This window comes from Antedon bifida, chromosome 9 (assembly GCF_963402885.1).
Source record: "Antedon bifida chromosome 9, ecAntBifi1.1, whole genome shotgun sequence".
NCBI lineage: Eukaryota > Metazoa > Echinodermata > Crinoidea > Comatulida > Antedonidae > Antedon > Antedon bifida.
In genome coordinates, this window is record NC_136234.1 from 15030864 (window position 1) to 15049057 (window position 18194).

General features: G+C 33.9%; 3 protein-coding genes across 7 annotated transcripts in view; 1 reads left to right on the forward strand and 2 right to left on the reverse strand.

Moving 5' to 3' along the window:
* Positions 1-10840, reverse strand: part of LOC144852516 (serine/threonine-protein kinase D1-like) — a 29709-nt gene extending 18869 nt beyond the window's left edge. For 3 of the 4 annotated variants that reach the window (XM_078710365.1, XM_078710364.1, XM_078710362.1), the window contains exons 1-5: positions 10405-10840; positions 4190-4328; positions 2717-2848; positions 1156-1325; positions 338-542 (exon numbers count right to left, since the gene is read on the reverse strand). In XM_078710365.1, the coding sequence (XP_078566491.1) occupies positions 338-542; positions 1156-1325; positions 2717-2848; positions 4190-4328; positions 10405-10560 (802 nt within the window). In that variant the 5' untranslated portion in view covers positions 10561-10840. The remainder of the gene's footprint in view (positions 1-337; positions 543-1155; positions 1326-2716; positions 2849-4189; positions 4329-10404) is intronic. The other variant, XM_078710363.1, reaches the window with a different exon arrangement.
* A 55-nt stretch (positions 10841-10895) lies between these two features.
* Positions 10896-12383, reverse strand: LOC144852080 (uncharacterized). The gene is made up of 2 exons (XM_078709775.1): positions 12232-12383; positions 10896-11732 (listed from the first exon to the last, which is right to left on the reverse strand). Exons 1-2 carry the CDS (start codon positions 12361-12363, stop codon positions 11628-11630), a joined length of 237 nt encoding a protein of 78 aa, XP_078565901.1. The 5' UTR covers positions 12364-12383; the 3' UTR covers positions 10896-11627.
* Positions 12384-14120: 1737 nt separating this feature from the next.
* On the forward strand, positions 14121-18177 carry LOC144851527 (kinase suppressor of Ras 2-like). Of its 2 annotated transcripts, XM_078709037.1 has the most exons (4): positions 14121-14180; positions 14979-15759; positions 16405-17403; positions 17495-18177. In XM_078709037.1, exons 2-3 carry the CDS (start codon positions 15010-15012, stop codon positions 17389-17391), a joined length of 1737 nt encoding a protein of 578 aa, XP_078565163.1. In that variant the 5' UTR covers positions 14121-14180; positions 14979-15009; the 3' UTR covers positions 17392-17403; positions 17495-18177. The 2 variants fall into 2 exon arrangements, with proteins under 2 accessions (XP_078565163.1, XP_078565162.1); XM_078709036.1 differs by lacking the exon at positions 14121-14180 and having other exon boundaries at positions 14959-15759.
* The last annotated feature ends 17 nt before the right edge of the window (positions 18178-18194 follow it).

An 18194-nucleotide genomic window follows, 5' to 3' on the forward strand; every position in this document is an offset into this window, starting at 1 on the left:
AAATTGACTTTCTTCTATGCCTGTAAATTTCAACAATCTCTATATATATGTCCAAGTTTATCTAACTATATTTCACCAAATCTCTGTGTGTCTGTCCGTCTTTATTCAGAAACAAGGTGTCTCATGTAAAGCAATCCCGAGAACAGAGAAGCCTATATCGAAGAGGGTGCCACCCAAGATCAAAAGTCAAGGTAAAATTTCAAAATTGCTCCGATCGAGCTGAAACTTTGGTAAAGTAATCCTATATATAGCTATACGAGTATGAATCTGTTTTAAACTGCATATGAAACCCGCTCTGGGGCAGGTATATTTGCTAGTCAATATAAATTATACATACCTTTACACTGCATCCCTTGCCTAAATAATCCAACTAACAGTTTTCTACAAAATTGACAAACTGTCGGTTTGGCGTAGTTATGAATCACGAATGTGTGAGGAACTTTGACCTTACTGGCCAAAGCTTTGTCTACTCCGATTGGTCGACAGCTCCACGAGTTCGACCTCTTCTCTTTACTAAAATCCGAGGATCTAGAGAGCAAGCTCTGAAAGGAAACATAATGGAGTTTGATTATTTTTCAATTATTGTATGCACATAGGAAGTGGTAAAAATGCCCATCCTAAACTACTTCCACAAGTAGTGGAATAAATGTACAGTAATATTTAACAAACAGTCTATGTCTACACTATCAAACTTTATGTGACAAAAAAATATGATGTGCCCATGGACATGATGATGTCATATCACTACTATATTTGGTCATATCACTACCATATTTAGACACATTACACTTTTTTGTCAAACTAGTTTGATAGTGTAGACAGAGCTTTAGAAAGGAAACTCTCCCAAAACCAGACTTTTCTTGAAGTCCAAAATATCCGCAAGATCTGTTTATATACCATTAACAACACATTCAGAATGTCAGACAGTCCAGAAAGCCTGTGTTTTAATATAGCATGGTGCAATAAACGATACTTTTATGTGAACAGTTTAAGACATCCTCAGTGACAATTCCGTGCTCTATTTTTTAAAAACAAGGCTGTGATTTATGTAGGTGGTTTACATAATTTGACTCTCTAGTATAATACCTGAATGAGGAGGACATATTTCACCATTATTTTATACCGCCACCGAATTTTACAAAATTAAGTACTGACTTTTACCGTGGTTTCATCTGCAGGGCCACCTGAAAGACTTTCTTGTGACATTGCCGTAAGCGGGAGACTGACGTTACCGCCTACAGACAACGATGGCCGCCGTATCTTAGATAGAGTACAGTCATTTGGGATTTTCCAAGCACACCTTTTATGATAGTTACATCCACATCCTACAAAAAAGAATGTCCTTGTTAACATGGTTTACAACGAGTTGCTGTGTGCATGCAATTAGGGTTTTCTAGGAATAATCCTTTCTTCTCCTCCAGGTTCTGGCAGACCAGTACACCTACAATATTAGTGCCTACAATCATTGGAAAATTGTGTAGACTTTGTCATAGACTTTGTTATATTACGGAGTAGATAATAACTGTACTAGATACTCTATGTACTTCTTCACTACTAAAAAAACCTTTTTTAATATTCCAAGTTTTGACAACAAAAAAACCCTACAGTACACATCAAACATTTGATGATCATGTGTTCAATTTAGTTAATTCAGATTTAACACTCAAAAATAAATAAAATAATATAAAGAATAAATTAAACTAATCAGTAAACTAAAGAACAATTTATCAAAAACCATGGAATGTGTCTTGTATATAACATTTAATCTAACACATACAGACTAAGACGAACGTTAAATAATTATAATCATCCTCATTCGTTTAAACTGGAAACTGGATTAGGCCCTCTACAAACTCGCACAAGCTAGCATTGCAGAGTCTCCTCAGCAGCATACCGAGAGACGATCCCCTACTCTTTTCAAATAGTGTGCCTAGTTCTTTAACTCTAAATAAATAAACTGTCAATAAATTCTGAATAAAATTAATAGTACAGTATATGCTACCACCAGGCATGCAGTGGGACACATCCAGGGGCCCCAAAATGGTGTGTATAATGTATATGACCAACTGGAGTAATCTTATTTGATCCAGGGACCTGAAATGTTTATGGTTGAATGCATATTGTACATAGGGAATTGATGGTACATATGCAGGGAATACCAGCACTTTTGAAGCAATATCCAGGGACTTCAAAATCAAAATCTTTAGTTTTGTATGCATTATAGATTGTGCATAGCTATGGGAAACATAGACTTCGGTAATGGAATGTCAAGAGAGAAGAAAACAAATGTTGTTACTGCAGTAGAATAAATTGACATTAAAAAAAACCTAGCTCTTTGAAAAATGTTCTAATCTGGTTTTATATTAAATATCTGTATACAATTCTTTACATTTCAACTTCTTGTCAACAAATCTTCATCTAGAAATGACTGGATGTTAGTGGTTGCTACTGTAGGAATAGCTAAAAATGGCAAATCACAGACCAGGTTTGCCAATAGGGGGCGTTGCTTTACAACTAGCAAAGCTACGCCTAGCAATCACTAACCTCAAGTTATTGCCAGATGAAGATTTGTCGAAAAATCGCACACGTTCATATCTAATTACTAGTTTAACGTACAGAATTGTATACAAACCTAGCCCTGAGTAATATAATTTAAAACTAGCCAAATATTGGCAGGGAATGATTTTCAGCAAATAATAATCAAACAATTTATTACCATCACATTTGATACCCTGTTTGACAAGTCCAAAAAGCATCTGGCCGCAGAAGTCACAGAATGTTGGTACTTTGTACGAGTGAACATACAGTGTGTGTGGTCTGATTTGCATCTCTTCTACTGTCGCGTCGGCTACAAAAAAAATCATCAAAAATTTTTTTTATTGCACAATTATTTTTTATAAATGGGTCAAATTGTATAATAACACATTAAACCAAATAAATTAAAATAACTAAAATAAAAAAACCTTTTATGTCATCAAATATGAGGGTCTTCATATTAATATTGACTATATTACTGTACATTGGCTATTTGTGCATGATATAGTGTACAAATTATATAGTAGGCCTAAGTAGTAGTAGTACATTTAAATATGATAATTCAAAGGTCAAATCATTGTGCTTTGTCGTGCTTACTTTCATTACTTAAAACATTGATTACTTGAAACCAATTCAGTGCTTATTACAGGCAACAGAGTCAATCAATCACATAATCTTGTATAGAAACAATGTTGAGATGTGTTTTTATTGGCCTTAATTTAAACAGTTGAGTTGTACTGCATACTGTAATATAAGACTGAAGTTCTGTAGTGAATATAAATTGACACGGCTGAAAGGTGTTTTTGACCACTTATAACGGATAAAGCAAAAATTATTTTTCATGGGACTATTCCCGAGAAGAACCCCTTTTTCGAGACACCCTGTTCAGGGGACACCTATTAAGGGGACACTTTCATGTGCAACGAACGAGAAGCAAAAAACATTAAGACGGCGTACTCATACTAGCCCGCTTCTGAAAGAATTGCATTGGTTGCCAGTTGAACAAAGGGTTAAGTTTAAAATTTTAGTTCAAGTTTATAATTGCGTAAATGGTCAAGCACCGGTTTACATGTGTGACTTAATTAGTAGGTATAATTGTCAAAGAGCAGGTCTTAGGTCAGAACACGATCCGACTAAACTCAATGTTCCTCGTGTTCACCGATCATCTGGTGAACATTCATTTTCAAAGCTAGGCCCAGACCTTTGGAATAACCTTTCAAGCACAATTCATGACTCATCTTCAATTATAATTTTCAAAAAACTCTTGAAAACCCATCTTTTCCCGGAATAATTATGTTCACCAGATGATCGGTCATTGTAAAGCGCTTTGATCCTTGTAAAGGCGCTATATAAATTGAAATGTAATGTAAAAAAGACCAATTCCTATTCAAGGGACGCCCCTATTAAGGGGAACACTTGTTCAGCCCCAAAGATGTCCAGTGTACTGTTGTACTGATCTTCAGGTTGGATTGAATTAGGAACTTTTTAACCTCATGTGCCTGTGTTCTATGTATGGAAGTACAAAGATGTAAAAATGGGTGTGGCCATAGTTAATAATGAATTGTAAACATAGGGAAATTTGTATATATGTATGGAAGGCATAAGAGGTAAATAAGGGTGTGGCGATGGTAAACTATGCTCAATAGTAACATACCTGACAATACAGCTTCTACCACAGAGCCATCTGTAATCTCATTCGGCGATGTAATGAGCTGTAGTATATTTGCACTATTTGGATCATGTCTAAAAAACCGTACCTTATCTCCAAGACCATAGAATTCATGTGTCGGGTACTGTGAATATAGAAAAATATAATAATTAATTTCTCCTTTAAACTGAAGGACCTCAATGACTGTTCTTCTAGAGAACCCAGTATACAGACAAAAACAAACTTAAAATATGACAAAACACAACCCATTTCAAAACAAGAAATTTTTCTTACAAAAAACGCAACTCATCTCACTCAATATTTATCAAATGTTTTCATAGACTCTCTTTTCCCAGACATGGTTTGAGGTGTGCGCATACCCAGTCCGAGTTTCCAAACACCCATTTTTTCAGCCTTAGTAACCTATAAGCTACCGCATGGTAACTGTTTCCTAATGCTTCCGTTCTCTTGAATGTAACTGCCTTAAGGAGCGGTGCGAACAATTTACACTCTGTTGTTGTGCAGGAATTGATTTTACTTGAAAGCAGGCCTTGTCTTTTGAAAATTATAGGTGTGCTACAAATTGCACTCCTCAATACATTCAGGGATGTTGTAGGTGTGCTGTTTGCATTTTGGTGTGTGGTAGTTTCCCAAATTTAAGCGTGTTGTAAATCGCACTCCTCAAGGGCAGTTTAGGAGTGTGTTAGGTGAGTGCCTTAAAAGACAAGGCCTGTGAAAGTATACCATACTTGATTTTTAACAAATAATCATGTACTTTTATAATAGTAAAAAATACCCAGAAAATGTAGCTGATTTAATAACTACAACATTTACAAATTTAGCACAAGTCTATTCAAAACTTGAAAAGACAATAAGGAGTATTCAATTGCTCAAACACCGTTCCTATCTATGTAAATTATTATTTTATTAATGTGTATTTATTTCTGTTTATGAGCAAATCTCTCATACAACTTTATATCCTTCAAGGAAATGTATAAAAAACAATTTCACAAATTATACAGTACACTTAAATAGTCAATAATAATTATCCCATTGAACCTTTGAATCGCAATTAGAGAAAAAAAAAACTTAAAAAAAAAAAGAGTACTGATATCTACTCATTAAAAATTACTCTGTACCACCACTCATTAATGGGATGAAAAAGAAATTGTACGCAACCAAATTGGTTGTGATTTAGGCGACTAACGTAGTCAGGACTAACTGTTTAAATTAAAAATTATGCATGTCCCCTGGAGGCTATGATGCATGGATACTAACAGTAACTACTCAGTTGAGAAGCAGATTGCATTATCAATGAAACACTTAATACTCTGTGATCTATTTATACGCAGACTTGAACATCATTTTTTAAAGTGCTATATAATAAAAAGAATGTTAATTAATAATGTATTTGTATTAAAGATGTATTGTCCCCCCTTTTTGTTGAATATGCCATTTTAATGTCATATAATAGTTACTAACTTTTCCCAAAAATTGGATCAAAAAAAAAATATTTTACCTGAAAAACTATAATTTTAAGCAAAAAATAATCAAATTGGCTGGCAGCCAATGGGATTTTGGTTGAATTTAACCGTTTATTTTGTCATTTCATTAGTGAAAATATTATTTTTTGGGGTTTTTTTTCTACGGAAGTGATTAAGTTTGTTAAAACTACAGTACATAATGGCCTAATCAAAGTCTATTTATTAATCTTCATATTTCATGTTTTTGGGGAGCAATACATCTTAAATTATACCGGTAGGATTAATATGGTTTTGAGTATATAGTAGTACAAATATTTTGAGTGAATGATAATATTTTTTTGTGCAACAATATTTTGAGTGCATGGTAAAAAGCAATACTGTGCGAATATTGCCATTGCAATATTAAAAAGAAATTTTGAAATAAATTATAGATGCAGTTCAAAGAATCATACCAAAGTATTTGTTTTAAAACATTCAAAAGGGAAAATAAATCTTGTAGTTTGTACTATAATTTATTTAATGTTTTAATATTCATAGAGTCATTAAAAAACTATGCAACAGATTCAGTGATGAATCCAGGATTTTTAAATAGGGTTTAGAGGGGGTGAATGAACTTTTCTATGTCCTAACTTTTGCAATTGTAATGTTTTATAAAATTTATTTGGCCATCTTATAATCATCTTATCATCATTCTGTTTGTAATGTTTTGTTGTTTTTTTTAAATGTTATTTGTATTGTACTCTAAGCTCAATAAAGATGGAAGAATCTCAAATTGTTAGAAACGAGAAAAATGAATCAAAAACTTTGGATGCAAAACATGCAGAAATGAATGGTATATATCAGACAAATGTAGTAACAGCAGTGGTACAATAATAGTAACAGTTCTGACAACAGTTACTACAATGATAAAATTAGAAGACACTACACATTATGGGCACAAGGCCGAATTGATCATGACTCACAAATTCTCCAATAAACACTGTATAATCTAATATACAGTGTTTGACAAAGTTTAAGCCTGGGCTTACAATATACTTCATCATCTCAGAGGTCTTGAAACAAGCTTCAAACCTGTGCAAAATGCAGATCCGACGCTGCTGTTGGCCCTGAACTTGCTGAGTAAGTTCTGGGCATAGTTTATATTATGTTTGATAAATAATCAAACATATGAATATAATATATTGTAGTTACAGTACAGTATGAAACATGCAAACAGAACTATACTAAGCTTTGTCTACACTATCAAACTAGTTTGAAAAAAAAGTGTGATGTGCCCATATATGGTAGTAATGACATCATCATGTCAATTTATGGGCACATCACATTTGTTTGTCATGTCATAAAGTTTGATAGTGTAGACAGAGCTTAATTGTCATGAAGAAAAACAACAAATAATCATGATTAGTAAATATTAAAGGTGACAACTACAGTACTTATACAGTTTTAAACAAACAGTATTATAATACATTTATTGTGGAATGAAGATAACTGCAGATAGAGAAGTGTGAAGTGGTGATATTTGATGATAATAAAGATGACATAAATGATATTGATGATATCATAAATGATAATGATATATCATGAAGTGTTGATGACACATTTTGAATGATCAATACTATAAAAATTATATTATTATCAATTTTAAAAACTTTTATTAATTAGTTTATTTTACGGGTAGCAATAATGTACAATAGTCTGCACTACAGTACAATTCCAACAGGAGAAAGCAGTAAGAGAACCACACAGGTTAAACTGACCGTTAATGCAGTAAAGCCCCATTCACACAGCTTATTTGAGATCATTGATACAACATTTGCAAATGTTAGCTTTAATATTGTAAGTGTGAAAGGGTAGGAACACCAAAATGACTTTCTGTGAGACCTTATAAAATTCAAATAACTATTATTTAATTAACCATTCATGTCTTCAATTCTGTAATTGTAAAGCATGTTTACCTCCATGTGTAAAGTAACAGTAACAGATTTTCTGTAATTTGCGAATGTCGGCTTATTACACAGTGTGAAAGGGTCCGAACATCCAAACACCTGATTCTATTAGATTTCCTGTGAGACCTCGTCACAAGATTCACATCTTTTTGGGATCTGCCTTCGTCCACTTTCTTTTATTATTGCCATTGTTGTTTTTGTTACTATTTGTCTTTTGCACGTTAATAAATGTTCTTTGAATTCAAATAAATATTACTTTAATTAATTATTCATGCCTTCAATTCTGTAAAGTAACAGATTTTGTGAAACACTTAGCTTTCTAGGCTCAACAGTAACATTACAGCAATACTGCCTTCTGTGTGAAAGGCAATTTAATATTAATATTGCCGTAATTTCTAATCTATGTGAAAGGGACCTATGCCAACTGGGGTGCTAACCAATAGCAAGTATATAGACTTGCCATAAAATTCAATTCAAACTACATAAATTCAAAAAAGATAGTCTTACAGTTACAGTAAAACATATGAGTTAGTCACTATACAGAAAACTATCACAATGATCTAACAGTACAATAACTTTATTAAATCTCAAACAAATGAGATAAAGAGGTTGATTTGTTAATTTCCTGTAAAGGGACTTTTCTTGTAGATTTTTTTGTAAAAGACACTTTTGTCAGGGTCAAACCAGCTCAAAATACTACCATTTCCTCTCCTCTAATTTCCTCTATCAGTACTTTCTTCACACAGAGTCATGGGTAAAAGATTATTTATGTAACATGTACTGTATTTATACTACGATCATTTGGGTTGGTCACAAAATATTACAAGAATTAGTGACTGAATTTTGTAAACATTTTTTCATGTAATTGACATGGTTGTATGTAACAAAATCAGTTTACTGATGTTTAAAGATGACAATATTGAAATTTGACCACTAAGAAATGAATAAATAACAAACTAATTATTAATGTGTAGTATTGTATTATTGTATTGTTGTAGTTGTTGAAGGCAAGAATTACTTTATAATAAATGATGAATAATATTGAACTACAAAATGCAATTACAACACTCTCCGTAGTAAAACTGGTTTATGTCAATTGCATTATGTCTTGGTGAATTGAATAACTAATGAGTTCTTGTAAATTATATAACTAGATGCTATATAATTTCATTTTCCCCTGTAATTATTTACTCAGTATTGCAGTATGAAAATTGCATTAAAGGACAACTTGACCGAGGACCATATTTTAACAACGTATGAGGGATGTACATATGATTTCACAACCATCGCGAGATTAAGGATATTGCCGCACACGCTCGCCGTACAGCCGTCGCCAAATTGCAAACATTTCTAGTAAATACACTTTGTAAATAAATCATAAAAAATATAAATGTTGATTTTTTTTATTGTTTCTTTTGCTTATCTGGACTCATTTAAAGTAGATTTTGCGATGCACCTGTGACATCACAGAAATTTACCACAACGGCTGTACGGCGAGCGCGTGCGGCGATTTCCCCCAAAAAATGATTTATATACTCAATACCAACATTTGTGAAATACCGTACCAAAGTAGGTACCTTAAAAAGAGAATGCAATGTTATTGTCTCAATAATATTAATGTTATTTTATTATAAAATCTAATTGTGTCTAAGCACACTACCTTTATAGGGTACTATAAATTGGTGCTTTGAAAGGATTTGATAGGGTTGGAACTTTACCTGTAGTAGAAAAGTTATATTTTTATATTTTACGGAATTTATATAATTTCCCAAATCAACGTACAGTATGACATAAGGCTTATTTCTGAAACCAATATTTCTTGGTACTAGTAGAAACAGCCCATGAACGTGACAGAATTCAAAATCCATTGCACACCATATAAATCAATCAAACCGAACTACAATACCAATATCATTTTTTAAACATATTATTACACCGGTCATATTTTATTTTTTGACACATTCAAACTTAATCAGTGTTACAGTACGATGGGTAAAAGGTTAAATGTAGCATAAAGCAACGAGTGTTACGAGTATTAAATCATGTTAAGAATGACATATTAATTAAGCGTATTGCTTAATATACCATCGGTAATTGTGCCACAATTGAAACAATAAATGCGATATTGTGTAATCAAGCATGTCATTTTGTAGGCTTATTATGTGTTCTTTGAACCGTAAAGACATGACACGCAATCTAGGTTAAGTTTCAATCGTTTCAAACTTCTCAAACTTAAAAAAAAAACTACAGTACATAATAAAATGTGAAAAAAAATTTAATTTCCCATCTCCTCTTTTACAAGAAGTTGATATCATCACTGTGCGACATAAGCAAAGCAAAAAATGGCGTTTTATACGTATAGGGCATCAGGCATCGTCGTTTCCTAATTAATTGTGACACAGAAAGTTATGTTCCTACGGCACTTTGCATCAATACATTGCATTTTAGTGGGAAGGGGCCATTTAACACTGAACAGGCTATATAAAAATAAAGATAAACTGAAAATAAAAGTTATCATTACCAAGTGTTAAAATGAATGTCACGCCTTATCTTATCTCTAAATTATGTATTGTTGTATGTATGATAATATTATAAATACAGGCCTTTAATTAAAGTCTAAGTACAGACTTAGCCTAGGACTAACCACTACTCTAGCCTAGCCAGATTCCTCAGGCGATAATAACAAACTTCCACGTACACGACTCGCTATCCTCTCATCAACAATAGGCCTAGAAGAATATAGGTTTTAAACTACATGCATAAAAATTATTAGGTTTATTTTGTTTCGTACCTTTCGCCTTACTAGCTGGCTTGCTACATCTTTCAACACAGATATGCTCAATTCGACACCCTCAACTTTATTGTATGTTTCCCGTACCAGGCCGATTTGCAGCGAGAAAGAAAATTCTCGGTATGATGAATTATTTTCCTCAGTAGTAGACGACATTTTCAACAATTATAATTCCAAAAGAGTATTTCTTGAGCATCACATTAAATTGACACAACAGGCAATTTTAACGGGGAACCATAATATACAGTCAATATTTCCAGAAAATCAACAATGTATACCGTTTGTTTGATCATGATTTGATCAATCTAGGCCAGTCGGATTATTCATTCTCTGGTCGATGATGATGATGTTGTGTTTCGGCGAATGGGCTAAATCTTTTTCTAAAGGAAAGATAATGGTGGAACATCACGTGACTGGATAGCATGGGAAAATGCCGTTCAATACATCATTTTTCTCGCTTAAATATCAATAATCTACAATTTAGTGTAATCTAAAGATTTGAAACGATATTTAATGTCATATTTCTAAATCAATTTACGTTTATATTGTATAAAACATGCATCATTTGTTTTATAAAAATACCGAGTTTTCATTGCGATCCCTGAACTTAAGTGACCTTCAGTTCAAGTCTAGTCTTAATTAAGCGAATAAGTATGACTTACCGCAAGAGGGCGCTCTTGTATTTTTTTTATTTATCTGGCGGTAATTTTTACATTTGCACGGACATAAAATTAAATACCGATTAATTTCGGCATTTTTAACCATAAAGGCATATTTTAATATTTAAAAAGAAACATACAGTATCAGACATTAACATAATTGAGTTTCCAAAACATCAAAAAACATTTAAATGAAGAAAAAAACATAACAATAAAGTTAATTATTTTCTTGTTATTATTCATGCAGAACTTGTGCCTCAATTTAGTGTGTTTTTTACCATATGCAACTGATTTCAAACCAAAAAAGCATATACTCTTCAAAGCACATACTCTTCAAATCAGAATTATATTGGTCACCTGCTATCGATGATGAATTTGCAATTCAACTAGACCTTGTTATTATATCTTTGTATTCTCTACAACAAGTAAATCCAAAGTCTAGACATCCATGAATTATCCATTAAACATTCATATGGCACTAGAAATTATTTTTATTCCAAACCATGTCCTTGAAAACATGGCATCTAGGCCTATATAATATTTAATCATGCCAAATGCGTCGTGTCAATGTTGCTGTGTGTTTCTTTTATTGTACTCCATTATGCATTTTCTGAATTCTGTTACTTGATCTTGACATTTCCGCCAGTCTCTGTTGTCTGCCATACATTCCTAAACAAGATCAGAAAGCAGTTATTATGAGTAGGCCTAAAACTAGCCTAGTACAATAGAATAATTGACCATGCATCCATGATCCAGGTCTCATTTTAAAACCACAACATTTAAAAAATAAAAATTATTAGGCCTAGGCCCTAGGCCTAATTTATTTATTTTATTCCAATATTTTATATCAATAATCAATATTAAAATATTGATATAATATTTTATTATTTAAATAGCAATCAAATATTATAATTAATGACAATAATAATAGTTAAAATCAAACGAAAAATGTAAGCCTAGGCCTATGATGTTTATTACGACCTATTTCAGCCTATCTAGGCCCCTGGTACCAGGGCATCAACTCACACTTTACCACGAATTAACCACTCTGGGCAGCGTACATCAGCAGTAGGCCTAGCTAGGCTGGCATACTAACTAAACTTGGCTTAGGCCTAGTTTCAGTTAATTGTTCGTTTCGATGCATACGCTAATTCGTAATTATTTATACCTGCACTTTATAATGAAGATTGAGACATCCTGTTTTTTTTATCATCGTATCAACAGGGTCATCCTCTTCATCATCTTCAGCATTGTTGTTGTTAACACGACGACTCCAATCGTGTCCCCTGTGCGTCGCCATGTTCTTGTTATCAGGTGACTGTTAAAGACCAATCAGCAATCAGAAAAGTAAAATTGATCAAATGTTGTTTTATTACTTTTTCTATTCGAATGACTTTCTGTTGAGCACAAATTTACAATTCGAATACAAAAAGTACTCAACGAATCTTTACGTTGACAACGAAAGTTCCCAATCGAATACGACAACTATCTTTCTTTGATAGCAGGGAACTTTTAGTGATGTTCATAACTGCGTTACCCTGTATTCTAAAGTTTATTTTGATGTTTAAACCCATCCTTATACTATCAATCATTTCTTGCAAAATAGTTGAATATTTATAGACTACTCAAATATATATAGATTCATTCTACTTTTGTATATCAAGGCTATAAAAAACGTTATAACCTTGGATAGAGTAATCCCTGGAGTAACTGTGTCAAATATCAACCCATGTGTGGTAACAATCCTAAAAACGCGCCAAATGTCACTATAGGTTTCGTCTGTGTCAAAGCCTGTTTGTGTTGTAGGCCTACATTGACTTTGAGGTCGATTCATCGTTAAATTTGTAAGTAACTAGTATTATTAATTCATTTTTAATTTCTCATCACTTAGGCCACGTGTTTGAGATCAGGTAGGCCTACAAGGAACAATCATTGAGTATATTAGGTTTGACTATTAGCCAGTTTCTGTCTGATAATGATATTTTATCACTCGTGTCGTGTGGCACAGGTGCTTTTCAGCTGGCAGTAGCGATTCGATATGATGGCAACCTTGTTTTAGTGTCAATAGAAAACTATATGGTTTAGTTAAAATCTCAGAGATTAAACCCAAAGATGAAATAGGTGTGAAAGCATATGAACATGCCATAATTTAGTGCTGTTCCGATCTCTTTAGTCCGTGAGTTTTCAATATATTCTTTCCAATAAAAGACATTATGTAGGCTATAATTGTATAATTCACATAAAATAAAACGTCAGCAAAACAACGATGAGTGAGCTCACGGTTTTAATAGAAAACTCAAGTTCTCAGAATTAAGAATCTTGAATAATAGTTTGATAAACAGTGGAATTTCCCATAATAAACAAAAAAGCAGTTTTCAGATTAACGGTACCGGTATCGGATTTATTTTTGCAATAAGTAGACCAAATACCGAACAAAAAAACCGTTCCTTTGGGCTATATGCTCAAATTTCGACAAAACTGGAAATTCCAGGTACAGGTACGTCCATCAGGGGCGTGCCTGACCATGTTCCCAGATCTTTAACTCACAGCATGGAAGAAATAAATAAACACAAATTATACTATTTATATGACAGTATAGTATAAATTAGGAGAGGTCAAACAATTGACACCGACAAACTGGACGAACTGTGAACAGTTTTTATGACAACTTTTTTTTACCTCCCAACAATCGGAGGTGTTTCTCATTTTCAAAACGGTATTTTTAATAATACCGTTATTATAATTATCTTTCCGATAATTATTTATACTGTAATTGCGATGCATAAACCAGAAAAATGTATATGGAAATGGATGCCTATATACTAGAATAAACAATCTTTACTCGTTGATGAGAACATGGTTGGTAATATTAACTCTTCCCTGGTTATATTCATAAAAAATAACAATCAATAACTACTCAACCAATACAGAGCAAGAGGATTATACACTTCCTGCTCATTGTCTAATTTCATTAAAATCTGGAAATTCCCAACACCAGTATAAAAGAGGGTTTTCAATGGGGAGTGACACATTTTGCCGTTGTCGAGGAATAGTGACATCTTTTGCTGCATTTTATCCATTTATAGTTATTGTATAATTTTTATTTTTTGTAAGCAGGTAAGTATTATTCATTACTATTTCCCATAAAGGTTAATAATCCGCCACGCAATAAAAAGCTCCACAGTCGCCCCGACGATTTTGGTAATCTTACAATGTTTTGCCTTTGCCCGTTTATGAAATTTATTTTTAAAGATTGTCCACCTGAAAATATAATTTTTAAAAACATCGTGATATTAAGCTATTTTCAACCATCGCTTTATTTTGACGATAATTGGATGAAAAACTAGCATTTTCCGGAAAACCATAATTTTAAGGAAACAATTTTCATTGCAACAGAAAATCATTTTCCATCCTAATGGGATCGAAAACTTTGTTGTTTATTTATTCATGGTTTATGCATCCATCAAATTCATTTCTCACGCGAAAATAATTAACCAACAGAGTTGTTCAGCAGGTAAATGATTCATGCGGGTGTAGATTCGCTTATCACTAGGAAAACATGAAGTTTTAAATATATTGATGATGTGTAACTGTTTTCTGTGAAATATTGGATTATGCCTCTCTATACAATTGAAAGGTGGTAGTACAATAGTAATTTCACACATAAATGATGTATATGTGATCATTTATTTGGAACTTATAGTACTAAAAAATAAGCCATCATTATCTCCGTAGGTCTATATTTCACATGGACCTATAGAGCCACGATACATGACTCTGCTCCAGATATAGCTAACAATAAATAAACGCCTTTTCTTATATTGGCAAACCTGTAGTTAAATTATTGAAATATCTAGTTAAATTGTTCACATTTATTTTACTGACATCATGTAAATACATCATCTGATCTTGCAGATTACCTGAGTGGTAGCATCAACAGTTTAAAATGCCCCGTGGAACAACATACGCAAATAATGCCTCCAACAGAAGTCTTGGTAGGGCTGGTATGGCCATGGGCAGTGCGCCAGTATCGAGATCTAGTGGAGGAAGCTCTAGTGGTGGAGGAGGACGCTCAAGTGGTGGTGGATATGGCAGTTCCGGCAGTTCTGGGTCTTCATCTAAAACATATGTTGATAATGCATCCAACCGTAGCCTCGGTAGAGTTGGCATGGAACATGGAACCATGGTAGCCTCTCGCAGTTCATCAAGCAGCAGTTCTACACCCAAAACCTATGTTGACAACGCATCCAACCGTAGTCTCGGTAGAGTTGGTATGGAACATGGATCCATGTCAGTCTCCAGCAGTTCCACAAGCAGCACACCTACACCTAAAACCTATGTTGATAATGCGTACAACCGTAGCCTCGGTAGAGTTGGCATGAAACATGGGACCATGTCAGTTTCCCGTAGTTCAGCAAGCAAAGATTCTAAGCCTGGTACCTACGTTGACAATGCATTCAACCGTAGCCAGGGTAGAGTTGGCATGGATCATGGAACCATGGTAGTTTCTTCGAAGAGCTCAAGCACCAGTAAAGATCAGCTGAAAAATCCCGAAGTTAAGCTATATAAAGATAACGCTGCCAATAGAAGACTTGGAAGAGCCGGAAAGCCTCTTGGAAGTATGCCTGTGAGTTCGAAGAAAACCAAATCAACTGATTACCTGCAGAAGGCTCACGAACATCTGATGAATAATCCGGTACGTTTCATTTCTAATAAGAGTTTTTAAATTACAATTTACTAAGCTAAAGTATACTATATACTATGTCTATGTTTTTTTTATGTTACCGACATTATCCACAACTTTACACAAGCCATCTCTACCATCATAAATCGTATAAAAATATAATTAATATAATAAAAATGTTTCATCTGATGTTAATTTTAAACAAGAAATATTTCTTTAAAAAAAACCGTATCATTAGTCTATAAATGAAACACACAGAATGAAGTATAAAACTCAAGAAGGCTAACAATTAAATGAACAACATGCCTGAATTCTAAATTTTCCCCGATGAATCGTCGTTAAACCATGGAGGACTTTAGATGGAGTTTGTGGTGCCTATACCCTTTTAACGGGGGAGGGGAGACATTTTAAACCGACCATGATACAGCTAGAACTAAGATGAAAATAGGGGAAGGGGAGGAGTTGGAGAAAGAGAAAGAGTGAATAAGCATCGCCCCAATCATAGTCTATCGACTATGCCCCAATCGCGACTCAATCTTCATGAGCATGATCATGGCTGAGGCTTTCATAATCATCGCCACACCTCTATTATGACCAATATTCACTTAGGTTATAGGCTATACACATATTTATACTATTTGTTATTATTATTTACAGTATGAAGAGTTTGAACCGCCATTTGAAGCAGACGGAAATTTGGAGTCTCATTTGATTGAACAGCTTAATCGTATGGAGTTATCGAGAAGTGGTACATCCACAAGAAAACCCTTCGAATGGTACGAAGGTTCGATTATTAAGTTCGGTGACCTCACGCTCGGTAAGAAAATAGGCCATGGTGGCTTTGGCGACGTTCATCACGGCCATATGAAAGGAAAGGAAGTTGCTATTAAGAAGTTACGCGTGCAGCGTGTGAGTCAAAAGAGGTTGACTCAGTTTGAAGACGAAGTTCGAATCTTCTGCAAACTCAAACACAAGAACATCATAACCTTCTATGGTGCCTGTATCGAGACACCTAACCTCTGCATCGTGATGGAGTTTATGAATGGAAGTCTGTATGACGAACTGCATGTCAAGGAACACCAGTTCAGTGATACGGAGCAGATATTCATTACAATGGAAGTAGCCGATGGTCTGAAGTATCTCCATTCTAAGAATGTTGCTCACTGTGACATTAAACCAACGAATGTACTAATCAACGTTGCTACTGAGGGTGCAGACAAACACGAAGTAAAGATCACAGATTTTGGCTTGAGCAAGATCAAGAACTACTCCGAAACTTCACATTCAAAGGCAGCAGGCGACGATATGGTACGTGAACTTGGTACTCCGCGTTATTCAGCACCAGAGGTTCTTCGTGGTGAATTCCTTGATACCAATGGAATGATGATGACGGATGTCTACTCATTTGGTTTGGTAATATTTGAAATATTTAGTGGCGATGAGGTTTTTGACGATTACAACGCACACCAGCTGAGGAAGAATGTTGGAAATGGTGACCACAAGCCGCCGGTACAAAATCTGGAGTTGTCTGGCCCGCTGCAAGACCTTATGCTGAAATGTTGGGTAAGAACTCCAACCACACGTCCTACTGCTGGTGAATGCTTTGATTCCTTAAAGAAGATTTACCAAACGAATGTTCAGTAGTTGCATCAGCAACTAAGCTGATAAAGGAGGATGACAACACCAATTTATTTTCTAAATAGGCAAATTTTGGTGATGGTTTTTTTTAAATCGAAGTTTAGAATACATAGCGTTAGCTAAATACCGACACGCCCCTCTCAAGTTCGGTGAAAACAAATATTTTCTAACAAAACAAGAATATCACGGATGAATGTTGAATCAAAACCTCTCGCCATGCTAGCGGGGGTAATTAAAGATGAAATATATTTAATACTATCACAAATTGCGGAACGGTTTAATTCTATTTAATATTTCTTTCAGTTAATAGGCTATACCTAATACGCTTGTACTTTGATAATGTAATATTTGTTTAAATAAGAGCCACCTTTAATTTGGTTAATGGTATTCATTATATATATAAAATAGATATAGAGATTTAATGTTTAGTATGTTGTAGTTTTAATCGACATTCGGTTTTAAATTTTTGTAATTACATTGTATAATGTATGGGGCAGGACATTACATACGGTAGGATCCTTTCTCCTCACAATGTTCGGTATTGTGTGTGTACGAAATTCAAATACAGTAGATAGAATTTTAACATTTTAACATTTATTTTATATCTGTAAACAACATTGGTTTCTGCCATTTTATACTAGGCCTATCTTGTACACATCACTAATTTTCGTTTTTAAACTGAGTTTCCGGTGGCAGGTTTTGAGTTCGTAAAATAATAATATAATATTTCATTTAGTTTATATTCGTTATTATACGGAGTGTATCTAAATGCAAGTAGTATAGGGAATGTAAAGCCTAAGTTTCAATGT